We start from the raw sequence: 15990 nt of genomic DNA on the forward strand, positions 1-15990 counted from the left end.
CTCAGGGTCTCAAAAGGTTTTTACGTACTTTTCTAGGGAAACTACTGGAGGGTGTCATTGACTGAAATGATAGCATAAATCTTGAAAGAGATTAGGAAGAAGGGGTTCAAGCCCACGAGGAAGGTGACCACATCCCAGTGGTGATGCTGAGGGATGTCCCAGAATGACAAATGGGCACCCGGCCCAGAGAGAAACTGTCCAGACAGGAGCAGGCCAGATCGCTCCTGGACAGAGGTTCAAAAGGACAAAGTTGAGAGATTATCAGGTGCATTTGAATCTATTGAGGGAAATTTAGAAAACTCAAGGGGACTTTGGGGCTAAATCAGTGCCAAATATATTAACAAATTAACTAAGTGTAAAAAGTAAATTTATCTCACAGTAATCACAAAGAAAACACATAAGAAAAAGCAATTATAGTATATGATGCGGCCCATTTAAAAATTATTTGCATAACTATAACATACTAAAAGTGGAGCCAGCCAAAAGTACGAACTCATTTAACTGTTGGGAGGATGATGAAATGTGTGTGCAAGTATGTCTCAGAGAGAGAAGAGGACTATGCATGAGAGCGCTACATGTTCTTCACAGTAGGAAGTCAACAGAAGACACCTAACATCGAAAACTCAAGCAGCAAATTAAGCACTTGGTTTAGAAGTAAGGAGTAAATCCCAAAAGATCTAGTTAAAACAGTTAAAAAATGGTTGCCATCTAGAGGTGAAGTGTGGAAAGAGATTACTGGCTTTTGCAAAAAAAATTAAAATAAAAAAAGTTTATCTGTATGCCATATGCTCCATTCTTCATGGTGCACAGTCTATGAGTCTGGACCAGTTCAGAGTTTTGTATCCGCCATCGCATTCATGACGCAGCACAATCCCATTACCCTCCAAAGTCCCTTGCGCTGCCTCCTCTGTAATCCATCCCACCCCCTACCTCGCCCTGGCAACCAATAACATGGCAGCCTTTTGAACTCATTTTACTTTGCATAATGGATTTGAAGATTCATCCGCATCGTTGTGTGTGTCCGTAGCTTATTCAGACCGCTATTAAAAACAGTCTATTTGATTGTTAAGCATTTTGTCTTTTGATGAAACATTTATTTCACAAGTAAAAAAGCAAGAACCAGAAAAGAGACACTAAAGCCACCGATTCGAAATTAGTTTCATGATTACTTCACAACACACTCACAAGTGAAATAAGGCAATCGGTGGGGACAATCCGATGTGTAGTAACTGCTTTAAAATGCTTTTCACTGACTCGAGGACGGCTGGAGCAGAGTAGGGTTTATTACACAGTAATGCTGTGTAACGGTATCCCCTTTCCGCTGAGCACCTGCATGTGTCAAGGGGGTCACGAGTCAACACGGATTTCTCGAATGCCTACTACGTGCCAATCATCGTTCAGGGTGCTGTGACGGCTCTGAAATTCTTACGAGGTGGAGGGAGAGCGGAGGAAGCTGGCAAACAGACGTCTGATGGCAGGTGGCAACGAATGCCACTGAAAAATAATGGAGGATGATAAAGATACACACGGAGTGTTGTGGAGGATACGTTTTCGGTGGTCGGGGAAGACCTTGCCGAAAAGGGGACCTTTGGTCAGAGGCCGGAAGTGAGAGAAGGAGACGCGTGGGGGGGGGGGGGTTCTAGGGGAGGGAAGAGTGAATCCCTTAAGTGCTGGGCATTGCACCAGTACGGCCGACTGGGACCCGATCACTGCTGCTGACCGGAACCTGGGTCTGCGCCTCTAACAAGCCCTGGACGCTCAGCGGGAGGTGGGCTTCCCTGTGACGGGACCATCCTGGGGATAGAGTGGTGGCAAGACAGATAACGCCTGCTCGGGAGCGTCTCCCAGTCGGCCTGCGGGAACCGACGCAGCAGAAGGAAGGGTTTCCTGTTACAACACGCCTTCCGCTTTGTCCCGCGCGCCTCGTCCTTTCTGCATGTGGTGCTGCCCAGCTGGGCTTCCACAGACCTGCCTACGTGGTGAGCTGTGACTGCGTGTGTGGACAGGCCACTATCCTACTTTATTTAGCTCATTAAGTTATGCTTTGGGAATTGTCATTTCTTGAGGTCTTGCCAAAAAAAAAAAAAAAACAGAACGTGGAAATCCTACAGGCAAAATTCTAGGGACAATTCAGTATAAAAGAGTGGTCTCAACCCCACAATACGTCAAAATCGCCATTTAAGCTTTTAAAGTTACAAATCTCTAGTCCTACCCTAGAGATTTGGTTCCAATTAGTCATGGGTGGCACATGAGCTCTTGTTTTTCGCGTGTTGTTTTATTTTATGTAACCAAAGTAGAAAACCACCAATTTAGAAGAAGCTTTCTCAGATCTAAGTAAATTTCCCACACAATAAGGTGATGTAATGTTTCCTGAGATTATTGATTTCCAATAAGATCCCTTCACACAAGATTCACCATGTATATACCCCTGTAGCGATCCAGTGTGAATTCCCGACACTTCAGTGCTAAGAGCTGACATTTTCAAGACACTGGGTAGGACAACTAAATTCATCACTAATGGTAGCTTTCCTTCTTGTTCCCAATTTCCTATTAATTTACCTGTCATTGTCCTACAAGGTGAATCCAAAAATCGCTCTGTTTACATGACACAATTGGTTAGGGTGGATCTGATTTAAATGGGACCTTATTACTCTACTACATACAACGGAAAGGATGATGATTTATCATTTCTCCTTCTACCTGACACACTTAAATGCTATTTTAACAGCTAGGATCACAATTCTGACAACTCCCTGGGGCTTCAGCAAATGAACTCACCAAGGCTTAAGGACAGAAAAGAATTCCTCAGAGGATCTTTTCATCACCAACACATCCTTTCATATTTTCTCCCTGTTGGGCTTCAGTTGTTTTAAAAAAACAAATTCAGTTTATTTAATAGATAATTAAGAAGTAATTCACTTTTCCCTTTCAGAGTTAGATGTCTATTTAAAATCAGATATGCCTGATACTCCCGATGCATTTCCCCCTTCTACCGCTGTTTTAGCTTTGCCCAAAGCAAAGACATTTAATTATTCAGTTACTCTGGATGTCTTGCCATAGGTTAAAAAAAAAAAAGTTAAATTTTTGCATGGCGTTTTGAAATTCTTTCTGCCTTATGGACCCTATTACTTCCTTTGAGGACTCTAAATTGGTGATCACGGGCCTAAAATGTTGGACCCCGGCTGTGGAGTCAAGACAAGCCAAGGCATGTCTATTAATAAAGCCATATTCGGAATTACTTTTGGGCCAGAAACGAAAGGTTGATATAACATTCAGATCTTTTGTTTATATGTTTTTTAAATGAAATCAGTCTGGATGGCCAATGCTTTAGAACGTAGGGCCAAGATACACCCTGTGGCTGGAATCCACCTTCCAAATTCAAACTTACTCAGGCTAAAACAGAAGTGCTAAGTCAGGAAATTCCATCTCATCTCCCCATCTTTGGCATTTAAGAAAGGGCAATGGGTTAACTCAGTCACGGAAAGCGTGGTGCCTCGGCCGGCAGAATTTTCTGGGTATGCACGCTTGCGTGGACAATTCCGAATCATGATAAATGACAGGGCCAAGAATAAAGACGTGAAAGCTAAATGGGCATTTCTTTTATACTTGGCCAGAGCCTGACAGCCTTGGACCAAGCCAAAGGCCCGAGGACCAAGCTGTGTTTCCTGGCACGAAAAAAAATCTATTTCATAAAGCTATGAAAAATAAAACATCTAATCAGGAGTGTTTGGTTAGGTAGACTTTGATTACAAAGTCTTTTTATACCTTGAATTGTTTTTCTTTTTCTGTCTTGTTTAGTCCTTTGCTTGATTACTAACTAGCAACACTCCTCCTGCTACAAAATTTCCCCTCCTTGTCCTTGCCTCTCGTGCCAAAGGTCAATATAAACCAGAAATGTCTGCAGAGCAGGTGCAGCTGAGGGAGAAAGTGATACAGTAAGAAATCTGAAAGGACCTGAAACCTACAGATACCCCCTGTCCTACTTGGACTGTCGGGATGGGGGAAGGAAAGGAACGTGGAGATGGGAGGCACCACGTTTGTCTTCAGAAACATTCCCACGCCCCCTATAATCTAAGGTTAGGTTTCGGTTTCCGTGTTAGACGCCTATCACATCTTTGATGCTTCAAAAGTTGGCTTAGCCTTCGCTATGGCACCTGCTGGTTATTTGATTCAAGGCTGCCTTTCAGTAGACTATAAGCAAAAGCTCCGTGAAGCCAGGGCCCTCGTCGGCTTTTGCTCCTCAATGCCTGGCACGCAGAACGTATTCCGCGAATATCTGCACAAGTGAATCGAGGGGAGAGGGGAGGAGAGGAAGAGCCCCAAGCCCAACGTGTTTAATGTGACACACCAGACATGGCCTTGGCTTTGTTATGTCGCTCTCCACCTAGACTGGTTTGCAGGCCTCTAGGTGGCCTGCCTCACACGTGCTGCTGCGCCACGTCTCGATGCTGTCACACACTTGGCACCTTCTCGTTCATGCCCCCTCTCGTCCTAATTCCCTTGATGAAAAATCATGGGTACCACTTAAAAACCCTTCCTGGAGGCTGACACCCCAAAGTCAGCATTAATCCATCCTCTCTCTCTGCTACCTGAGCCTTGGATACACACCCACTGAGCTGCTCTTTCATTTACTTTGCATTTTACAGCTTGAGGTTTCAATTTACGGTTTACACACGAGCTCCTTAGAGGCAGATGCTTCGGCTCTCCTCGTGTGTCTAGCAGAGAGCGCATGGCAGACAGCCATTCGACATTGATCCATTCGTTGTCCACATGGAGCGAGTTCTAGGCCTTGAGGACAGTTCATAAAACAGACTGAAGAGCCCTGCCTCATGAGTCAGTGTTCTGAGTGTGGAAGAATGACAACAAAGTAAATAAAATGCATAAAAGAGTTATGGGGAAAAAGTCAGAGAAGGGAGGGAGCGAGGGAGTGAGCATGTATACACAAACGGAAAGAGAAAGCGCTCCTAGTACAGGCAACGGCAAGTGCAAAGGCCCTGAGGTTGGCGCGCATCTGGCTGTCTGGACCACTCATGGAATAAGAAGTAAGTCAGAGTGGCAGGAGCAGAAGGAGCAAGGAGGACAGTAGTAAGAGATAAAGTCGAAGGTAAGGACGGGTGTGGCGCTGTGGATGGTCAGACCGTACAGGGTCCTATAAGCCATCGTAAGGACTGTTTTTTTTACTGTGGATGAAGAGAGACGCCACAGAATGGATCTGCACAGAGGAGTGATGAGATCCAGCCAGTTTAACAGGGTTGTGCAGGCTGCTGAATTGAGAACAGACTTCATAAGGGAGCAGTGACAGAAGCAAGGATACAAGTTAGGAGACTCTTTATTGCAATAATCCAGGGAAGAGACGATAAAGTCTCCGAGCAAAAGCAAAGGGATATATAAAAAGTCATTAGAGCTTCAGCATATTTTGAAGATATGGACAACAGCACTTGGATGTAGGATGTAAGAGAAAACAGAACAGTCAAGGATGATTCAACGATTCAGTGATCTGGGGCCAAAGGGTTTTGGGACTGAAAGATGAAAGAACTATTAATTGAGATATGGAAGACTATGAGAGAAGCAGGTTTGGGGTGTAAGCTGGGAGGTTCAGTTTGAGAGGTCCATTAGACATCTCAGCGCTGATGCTGAATAGGCAGTTGGATATCTGGGTCTGGAATTAAGAGGAGAAACCAGAGAATAAGAGGCTATTTAAAACTCTGACAGTGGAAAAGTCACCCAAGGGGTATAGGTAGAAGAGAGAGAAGACCAAGAGACTTAGGCCTGGGTTTTCCAAGATGTCTAGTTACTGAGGAAGAGCCTCTAGGCAGCTATTACGACAACAGGAAAACCAGGAAAGTGTGGTTCCAGAAACCAAACATAGTATTTACAAGAGGATGGACTGGTCCATCATGTCCGTTAAAGAACTGCGCATTCACCCTGCATTTGGCGATGTGAGAGCCTCTGGTGATCTGATACAACTAGCTTTGGTTGACTGATGGATGCGTTAACTGGAACGGACTCAAGAGTATGAGAGGAGGGCATGTATACACGGCTTGTTCAAGGAGTTCTGCTATAAGGAAAAGGAGAAAAATGGGACAGGCAGAGGGGAATATAAGGGTGATTTTTCCATCGAAGGGAGAAATGACTACATTTTCATATGCTGATGGTGTTTCCATTAGAATGAGAAAGACCAATGAGGAGAGAGAAGGGTTATCATGGCCATGTTGGGGTGGGGAGGGGAACGGCATCTAATGCCTAAGTGGGTGAGTTCTGCAGCCAACAGTAACGGGAGGAGAAGCAGCGCATGCAGGCAAACGTGCCAGCGGGCACGGGGGTGGTGGTGTGACTCTCGAAGTCCTCTGCCTCCGTTTTCCCAGTGGAACAGGAAGCAAGCCCATGGGAGAGAGCACAATGAGCAGGGGAAGTTAGAGGAGAGAGTAGCCGGAATGGAAGTCTTTTAAAAAAAGTAGAAAAGTGAATGGAAGAGGCGTATTCAGCATGATTTCTGGGCAGCACTGAGGGTCAGCTGACCTTAAATCTAGCGTGAGACTAGTCACCTGGGATTTGGCCAGGTCCGGCTTATGATGGATGCAGGGCCAGGAACGGAGTTAGATTACCCAGGTCTGAGGATGCGCCAAACCAGTATGACGAGTACTCTGAGTTGGATGGAACTTATTTCCTATCACCCCATAGACTTCGGAGGTTAGTTTTCTCTTGGGATCATATCTCTTTCCCACCCAGGTTTTGTCATCTTTGAGACAAAATCCACAGGACGTAAGATTCTGAAATACTCACCGCCCTTCAAATCTGTGTTTTAAAAAATCAAACAACGCCTTTTGCATCATATCGGTGACCTGCAATTAAGCAAGCAATAAGTTAAGGAACGATAAAAATACTATTCAGTACGTTAAGACAATTCTACTCCTTTTAAGAGTGTTTAAAACCCTGGGCTTCTCATTTGGAAAAAGTAGCACGTGAGGTCGCTGCATTTTTCTGAGTTCTAACACAAGGACAATTAAAAAGTCAAAGTTCCCCGAACTTATCCCAATGTTTTGGTGACCACACATGACATCTCAAATGGTTGCAGTCACTCTGTTTCTGATACTACTTCCCAAGGCTCAGTTAACTGCGGCTAGCAGAAATCTCTAGAACAGCAGCCAAGAAAAAAAGAAAACAGAACCAAACAAGAAGCAATATATACCACGGCTTGAAAAACAACATGTTTTCCTGCGACAAGCTCTTTAGGGTCTAAATTCAAGAGTCAGGAAAGGCAGGTAGAGTTAGAGGGCCGCTCAGCATGTGCAGGTCAAGTGTGCTCCCTCCAGAGGGCAGTTCCTCACCTCGTATCCCTTCAGGGAAGGGCCCACCAAGACCACTGGTCGCATGGAAGGTACAACGTCATAAGGAGGCGTGTGCTCCGTCTGCAGAGAGAAGAGAGGACTTCAGACGGTTAACGGGCAGAGGGAACATAAATATCTTACATATAAACTGCTGTCTTTCTGAACACTGTAATACGAGGCCTTTCTAGTCGTTTTATTTTTTAAACTGCCTCTTTTCTAAATAAACCCAATCAAAGACTGATGGGTTTATTTTCTTAAAGTCTCAAGGCGCTGAATTGTCTACAGTTTTCTCGCTTTCTTCAAGAAACGCTACTAACGGATTAGTCTCTAAAGCGGGAAGAGCTGCCTCTGAACAAAAACTAGTTGGTAGAACAGACAGAAATGTGCCTCATGCAGAGTAAGGGCTTTAGCCTTGACCAGAAGTTAATACTGCTTTTCAGATGCATTTGCGTTCTGAGGAGTCAGACTTTCAGACCTAACGTGGTTAGTTACGAAGAAAAGAAAGGTCTGTTTACCTTTGCGTTTTAGATGTTTGTCTTACCTGCACAACACCTAATTTCAAAGCATTGTAACTCTCATTACCAAATACTTGGAAATTCCTGTTCTGCTGTGAGTTTAAGTTGGCACGCATGGTTGTTCCAGTAAAACAGTAATCATGACATAATCGGGATCACTAGTCGTAGCTTAGTGATTAGTGCTTTTGCATTTGGGGTTTTTATATCTTGAAATGAAAACTTAAAATGCAAGGCTGGTGTGTCTTGGAGGGAAGGTGGATGGTGTGATACGCTTCGGTGGCCTCGAGGTTGCTCATCGACTTTCACCTCTAACACGCCACTCAAGAGCGGTTTAGGCAGTGTTTCTGCTACTTAATTCATGCCTTTTGATAATCTCTCTTTTGGAACGGCAGGGGGAGGAGCTAAATTTGGTAGCAATTTCTAAAACTTTCCAAACATTTCGGCTTAACTACTTCAAATAAAATGACCAAAATAAAGTTTTTCCAAAAATTAGGTAACAGCTAATTTGTGTGATTATATTCAAATTGGCTATTTCGATTGCAGAAAATGTAAAATTGACCCTCAAAATGATTTTTTTTTTTAATGCAGAAGAGAAAGCAATATGGCCTTAGATGCTGAGATAAAACAAATCATTGTTATATGAAACCTTCTGCATTAAGAAGCATCTGAAAAATCGTATTTTAAGATTTTAAGAATTTCTTTTGGTCACAGAGACGAAAAGGAAAATATTCTTTAAAATATTTTAAGAATTTGAAAAACTGATGAGCAAATGTGACTGTAATTTTTGCATCAGCCCATGCTTAAAATTGCTGTTACAAACTTTCTGACTTCGGTTAATTTGACTTCCTGAAGGGGGGAATTAAAAAAAAAAAAATCAAATTCAAAAGTTTCCATCTGAGGTCTCACCAACAGTGAGTGATAGACAAATATAATCAGAGAGGAAGGAAACACTACTGAGACTGTGCTGCCAAATGTCACTGCTTAAAATTCTACCTAGTCATTCACGATTCATTTTCAAAGACATGAGAAAGCTAGAATATACATATTTAAACAGCAAAAAAAGAACAAGACAAACAAAATACAGTGACAGCACAAATGCCACACAAGCACCACTCTAAAAGCAACCTAAAACACGGAAAACAGTCTATCCGTTAAATCTCAGGCTCTTCTCGTTGTTTTTGCGCTCTACGCTGAAGTTGACCACATAATAACATGAGAAGAATGGGTACCAGTGCCGAAGGCATCATAAGCATATTTATTAAATGATTACAGTTATACCACCTGGGATCACACTGAAAATGTTGAGAAGCCAAGTCTTTATAACTATGCAGTATGAGAATACCTTTCCCACTGCCATAATTAGGAATATAAATTGCATGCATTTTAGTAACAGCTACCAAGAAATTTTATTTCAAGCCTTTAAGTATTAAGTGGCCCAGTATTTGACAGGTCTTCGGTTCCTTCGATCTGTGACTGCCAGCTAGCAAAGGGTCACCCGTGCTGCTAATCAGTCAGCTTCTTAATCGATAGGGTAGCTACAGAAATTACCTTATTTGATGGAATATTAGAACTTGGTGCCCTACTGATAACGACACCAACATTTTTATCTGCCCTTTCCGGCTAACCGGATTTTGTTCAAATCGTTCAGTGGAAAAACTGATAAAACATTTTAAAAGTTTTGGAAACTTTTTGAACCTTCAAAACGTTTTTTGAAACTTCAAAAAAACCCTATCTTGACTAACATGGTTTTAGTTCGTGTTACTCTGTTAAGCTCAGAGAGGCTCAGCAATGTTGATTTTCTAGGCTTCTGTGCTGTTAGTCACTCCACTGCAAGTTTTCATCGTGACAAGAAGATAGGACCAGAGAGACGGGCCCACCGTCATGGGTGTACATTGAGCGGGGGCTTTCTTTGTTAACACAGAAAATCCGGGTGTTTTCATCTTTGCCTGGAGTGCTGAGGTCTTCCATTACTAAAGTAACCATAATTTATTTAAAAAAACAACAACGATATACTTCATAGTTCGGTCAGTTTGGCATGTGATAGCTCATTGAGGACTTTAGAGTTTCTCCACAGAGTAAAATACTTGTGTGCAGAGAAAAAAAAAAGTTCAGGACATGGAGAGTTTGGGGCAGGGTCAGCTTTGCTCAACACCTACGTGTCACAATATACCCATGGCCGTGTCAGACTAGGTGACGTCAGGAAGTATAATGATAGAGACAGTGTGAGAAGTGGCGTGTAAAAGGAGGGAAGACATGGAAATTGTGTCGACAAGGGGCATCCTTTAAAAATAACTCTTGGAAGCTACAAAATGCGTTGAAAAGAAGCGGACTTTGTCTGGAGCAAAGAGAGCTCAGGATACTCTAGTTTCCAGTCAAGGGACAGAGAGCACCACCGGCTAGCATCTTGGTTGGCCAGTGGCAAAGGCTCTAGGCATGGCCACCTCCCCATTGTCCGACAGGTCTGAGATGCTGAAATCTGACTGATGGAGGAGGCAAGAACATCGGGAGAGTATTTATATATGACAATAGGAAAAACTCACAGTAAACCGCCAAAACAAGCCTGCAGTTTTCCACTGGTCTTGTTCATCTGTAGATTTTGCACCTAGTGGATTAGAAGTTTAAATACTGACTAAATTAAAAATTGAATAATTTTTTTTTTTTTTTTAGTACAAGCTACATATCTGGATATCACAAATCAGAATCTAATAATGATTTTAATATGCTTGATTATAAGTTAAATTTCTGGAAAAAAGAAAGAGACAAAGACAGACAGAATAAGCATGCACAAGAGAGGTGCATTATATGGCGCTGTCGGTGTCCGACAGCCTTAAAATGTTTAAACAGATTCTCTCGGTGGTAGATTATTATTCCATCAAAAAGGATAAGTACTGTAATGGTGTTTGAACAGGTCACTCACTGAATTTAGCTGGTTTGAAATGCATGAACTCAATTAGGTGTCTGACGGTTTTTTTTTTTTTTTTTCTTAAGACAGAAATGTTTGTATTTAATCAAACTGCGGGATTGAATGCTAATGATGCCAGTGGCAGGATCAACACAGCTTACGTCAACGTAAACTTACCGATTTCTGCTTCTGCTTAGCTACAGCAGCATGGAAGAGAAACAAAGAAACACAGAGCATGCATGTTATTGGCTTATCAAAGGACGCAGACAGTCAACAGGACTAGGAAACGTGATGCAGTGCGCTCGAGCAGGTGGACAGGTGGGAGCTCGGAAGCTAATGTTACCTTCTTAAAGAAGGGCATTCTTTTCTCTTTGGAGTGGGGTGACGTTACACTGTTTGCACTGGGCTTAGGGGAGCGGTGGTTTGCTGGAATATCATTTTCTTCTGCATCTAAGCCAGTAGCATCTATGTCTATAGCTATATACAGACAAACAATTCAAAAATCATCAGGCAGACAGGAGAGGAAAAACAGGTTATATATTAAAAAAAAAAAATGAAAGCAAATAAACTTAACTTTAGTAAAGATCTACCATGAGCGCTCGGCCCAGCAAACAACGTAAAATTTAAAGGTAACGCACGTTAAGAATGCAATGTAATCAAATCTAACGAAACTGAAAGGTCCCCTCGTCATATGTTTGCTTGATCAATTTTATACTAGATCTTACGTAATATTTTCAGAGAAACACATTTTAAATTTGTAGTTTCAAATATGATGTTGATTATTTTCCATATCGACCGTCTATACGCATGATACCGAATATTTCACTTTACTTCATATAATAACTTAACCCAAACAGCCTTTAGATAATAAGGAACCCCACTGGCAACCTGTGTAACAATGTGCCTCGGATTTTTTATTTTGCTTGGTTTTGTGTGAAAATAGGGCAGTGTGAAAAAGCTTCACTGAGACTGCAACAGTCGTTTGAGGGAGAGAGAACAGAAAATCCTAAATTTGGACAACACGCAGAAGTCATACACAAGGCAAATGAGCCAGAGCAGGTTCCAGAATGGGAAGGATGAAAATGATTTTGAGATGATATTTACACCCTTACTGAAGGCTAATTGGGAAACACTGAATCCGTGGATCTCCAAGTGAAATGAGTCCAATAAAATGACCTAAGGAGACTTTCGATGATTTTTTATAAAGCCGCTGGACATAATATGAAAGGCAGGGTACACGGATAAGGGACTATGTCTCTGGTCTCCTTATCCGGAGAAGGAGAGGTTTAGGTTTGTGGTTTGACATGCTTCCAATCTTTTAAAATCTTTCGATCTGAAAATATAGCACTTAAAAAAAATGAAGCGTTAGGCGAGATAAATAAAAACAGATCCATCGTCTCATTTTGAAGTTTATAAAATGCTTCCACATGCAATGACTAGAGAATTTTATCGACCGTGGACTCGAAGCTGGAAAGTACCTCAGAGATCATCTTCAACCCTCGAAAAGACTCAGCAGAGCGAGGACTCAGAACTTAGTTCTCCTGCCTCTGGGAGGCCCTCTCAGTCCCTATGCCACGTTGCCATTGCAGGGGCGGGCCCTTCGGATGGTCCCTTCTCCATCCTGGTTCACTCTTCCACTTCCCTTTGCTCCCCAAGTGGGGCTGTGTCCTCGGTGTCCGGATTCAGGAAGGTATCATGGTGTTGAGCTCACGAGAAAATTATTCTATGGTTCAGATGAGGTCAAGTACAAGAAGGAAATCTGCTCCCCCCAGGGAAGTATCACATCGCGCTGGTTAGCTCTCTAACGATGACCGCAGCACATTCAGATTTAAGGAACAAATGAATCACCCCTCTGAAATCACAGACGGCTCGGTGTGGCCAAGCCACTACCATTCCCTGCGATACGCCAGCTGAATCGGTGCTTGCGACAGCTACTGCTAACCTCTTCAAGTGACGGGAGAACATCCGATAGGCATCCCATTACTCTTCAGTTCTGAAGTTATTACGGATGTTAGGTGACGCAGCCTTTCGAAAACTAGGATCTCTTGTTGAAGTGTTCCTTTTCATTGGACTAGGCCAAAAACCTGTGATCACATGGAAAACCTGGCATTGTTTGTGCAATATTGCAAATATCAGCATATTGCTGGCATAAAGAGGAGGTACAATTGAGTATCTCTCCAGTCAAAGTAATAATGGACTGAGGTAATTCCAGGAATTTAGTTAGATGTAGCTAGTAAATATGTCTTTCTCTTTGCCCCATTGATACATACTGATGAATTAAAAGGTTCTGCTCATAGTATTCAATGGAAACATTACAAAATGGTTCCAGGGGCTGAATCGAGGCTAACTTTTATAGTACTCTATAATGTTTTCCCTCAAATCCCAGCTGAGTATGTCATATATGTCTTCCTGGATATGACAGAGAGTATCTGGGTCCCTTTTTCACTATTCCTATATTATGTCTTATCCAACACCTGATAAGTTTCCCTTCTGGTGGCAAATTCCTGTATGCTTCTACCATTCTCACTGGGCTCAGAAACGCCACCCTCCAAGGACGGTACCCCGAGAGCCGTCCTGAAATTGAGGCACGTCAGAGGACCCTGCAATGCTGAAGTTCATGAACTGGACTTGATGATTTGTCCTCTGATTCTGACCTGCTGTGATCAGCAGATGGATTTTTTATTTCTCAGAGGAAGCGTGGAAATGCAGAGGAAGTTTAGCTGTGATACTGCCCAGCGATTTAGCCATCCACCCACACAATCCGTGAGTCAGGTTGGAAATCTGCCTGTATTTGGTCACAAGGGCTCAAAACCCCAAGTTGAAAACATTCTAATTCGCTCGTTCTGACTTTTCGTTAACTTAAATCTAAAAGCATCTGTGTTCATTCTGAAACACAGAGAACTCTGAAACATTTGGCCACTTCCAAAACACATTAAAGAAATTACTAAGTTAATAAGCATGTTCAATTCTTTTCATAGTTTTGCATACTTTATTCAACTCAATAGTTCTTACCCTGAGACGCTGCCCCTTTTTAATCTCATACTTGTATTTGCATCCCTTGGCAAACACATGGCATTTACTTGGGAAAAACTGCTTCCATAAATTTGAACTTAGTTTTTAAAATTTTTTCTCACTAGCATGTTTTTCTTTTTCTTTCTTTCTTTCTTTTTTTTTTTTTTGTATAGAGCGTTGAGAACACGTTTTGAAATTTAAATTTTAATCTTAGACCCTTGAGTCAAGTTGAGTGGCACAGGGCGAGAGTAACCTGTACACACACATGTAGGTGTGGGGCGCGTACTATACCGTAGCCACCACCCCATCACCCAGATCCTTGGGGACCTCCAAATACGTCTGTGTTAGGCAGATGCTTACACTCTTCGGTCTAGCAATGGGTGAGGTGAACTGTAGACAGGGCCTCTGGGAAACAGAGGAAAATTACAACCGCGGGCCAATCCACATGTGGTAGCTTAGGCAGTTTTCCCTAGAGGTGGTTGGGGGGCCCTCTCTGCAGAATTTCCTGAAGTTGTGCTTATTTGGACAAAAATTATACCAGGATTATGATATGCCTACGATCAATTTTGTAGTTGGTTGGTATCTCCAATCTGCTCAGGTATTTTATGCTCTTGGTCTTCAGAAAAGTTGTTCCAAAGTCCTGTATTTGTGTAAAACTTGGGTGAAGTTTTAAGTCACCTTTATTTTATTAAACTCTTAACTTTATTTTTCGTAATGACAAAACATCTGACTACAGAAATGAAATGTGCCTTTACGAATACGCTAATTTATTCTTCAAAATGCATCTTCCTGCTCTGATTACACCTTCAAACCGATGAGAAGGCTACGGAATGGTTAGAGGGTGTAGGAGAATCTTACTGGTCTACAGAAGGGGGGCCCACATCTGTGGGAGGGGCCGCAGCCTTATTACGATGTGACGTAGCATTTTCTCATTTCGGGAGCCTGGCGTCAGTCCTTGAGAGTCTCCAGACAGTTTTTAAGATATACAGGAAGAGTATAAGGTTGATATGATCATCTCTACAACCTCACACCTCTGAAGAGAAGCCTCTTTTTCTGCACCTGCAGAATATATCTACTCCCTGCTGGTCAAGGGAAGATGTAAGCCTCACATTATACCTATAAAAGTTTCAGTCTTCCTTTCAAACCCACAATTTTACTTAATTTTGAGCAACTCAGAATTACTGTAAGGTGTAAGTACGTGTTTTCAAAAATTATATGCATGCTATGACTTATTTTTTTTTTTATATTCATATCTTGCTCACTTCAAAAGTCCTATAGTTTTTACTAAGAAGCCCTTGAGGGGCCTCGAAAAGCCACCAACATCTGGGAACAAGGCGTGCTGATGAGTAATAGGGGGTCCTGTCCCCAAGACACAGCAGTCACAGTGCAGCTACTTCCCTAACTTCGTAGACTCACGAGTGTCTGCGTTTGACCTCCCCCCACTTCCGGTTCCTGGGAGCCTGATGTGGCATCGCCGTTCTCCAATGCTCTGCTGGCCGAGCCTTCTAATCTTACTCTGACTCCCAGGTGCATCTCTTAGCAAACGAAGACTCTGAGCATGGGCTTCTGCGCGATTTGACCAATTAGCCTCCTATTTCTGTAATCGGAACTCGAAGTCGCACACAGAGTGGCAGAGCTGCCACATGCGGCCAAAAAAAATTTCAATTAAGTTTGAATTTCAGACAACCAATAAATGATTTTTTTAGTAGAAGTATGGCTCAAACAATATTTACTTATACTAAAAAGTTATTTGTTGTTTATCTGAAATTCTTCTTTAACTGGCCACAGTAAGCGTGGACCTACCGCTGTGGAAATAACACAGCACTTGCTCTTCCCACGGTGTTCGCCTTTTCCCCAACACTTCTCTGCGTCTTCCACCGAGGCTGGCTTTCGAGCGTTAGCTCATGTCAGGCTCACGACGCCATCACTCTCCTTTCCTTTCCTAACCTTTCTAAAAGCTTTTTACGTAACATCGAGGCCAACACCTCCCATCACACTGTGCCTGTCGATGGGCATTCGACCCATTTACTGCCCATGATGACGCACTGGTGCCCCGGGTGGAGGCTGGAGAGGAAAGGTTAAATGCATTCGTCACTTGGATCATCCGAGGAACCTACAGTGAACACATCGACAGGTTTCCTTGTTTTCCAAAGCCAGCAAGAAATGCCCCAGATCGTTTCTAACTGCATACATGCATTCTTATTTCCGACCCCTTTTCCACTCTTCTAGGGTT

The 15990-nt window shown here is 42.7% G+C and overlaps 1 protein-coding gene across 13 annotated transcripts in view; it reads right to left on the reverse strand.

Moving 5' to 3' along the window:
• CACNB2 (calcium voltage-gated channel auxiliary subunit beta 2) overlaps positions 1 to 15990 on the reverse strand; it is a 315479-nt gene that overhangs the window by 20771 nt on the left and 278718 nt on the right. For 7 of the 13 annotated variants that reach the window (XM_016150604.2, XM_016150605.2, XM_016150609.2 and 4 more), the window contains 3 exons: positions 11089 to 11222; positions 7329 to 7409; positions 6784 to 6842 (listed from right to left, as the gene is read on the reverse strand). In XM_016150604.2, the coding sequence (XP_016006090.2) occupies positions 6784 to 6842; positions 7329 to 7409; positions 11089 to 11222 (274 nt within the window). Of the gene's footprint in view, positions 1 to 6783; positions 6843 to 7328; positions 7410 to 10383; positions 10446 to 10922; positions 10943 to 11088; positions 11223 to 15990 lie in introns of all 13 variants that reach the window. The other 6 variants (XM_016150606.2, XM_016150612.2, XM_016150614.2 and 3 more) reach the window with 2 other exon arrangements.

Source organism: Rousettus aegyptiacus, unplaced genomic scaffold, assembly GCF_014176215.1.
Source record: "Rousettus aegyptiacus isolate mRouAeg1 unplaced genomic scaffold, mRouAeg1.p scaffold_m13_p_10, whole genome shotgun sequence".
Lineage (NCBI taxonomy): Eukaryota > Metazoa > Chordata > Mammalia > Chiroptera > Pteropodidae > Rousettus > Rousettus aegyptiacus.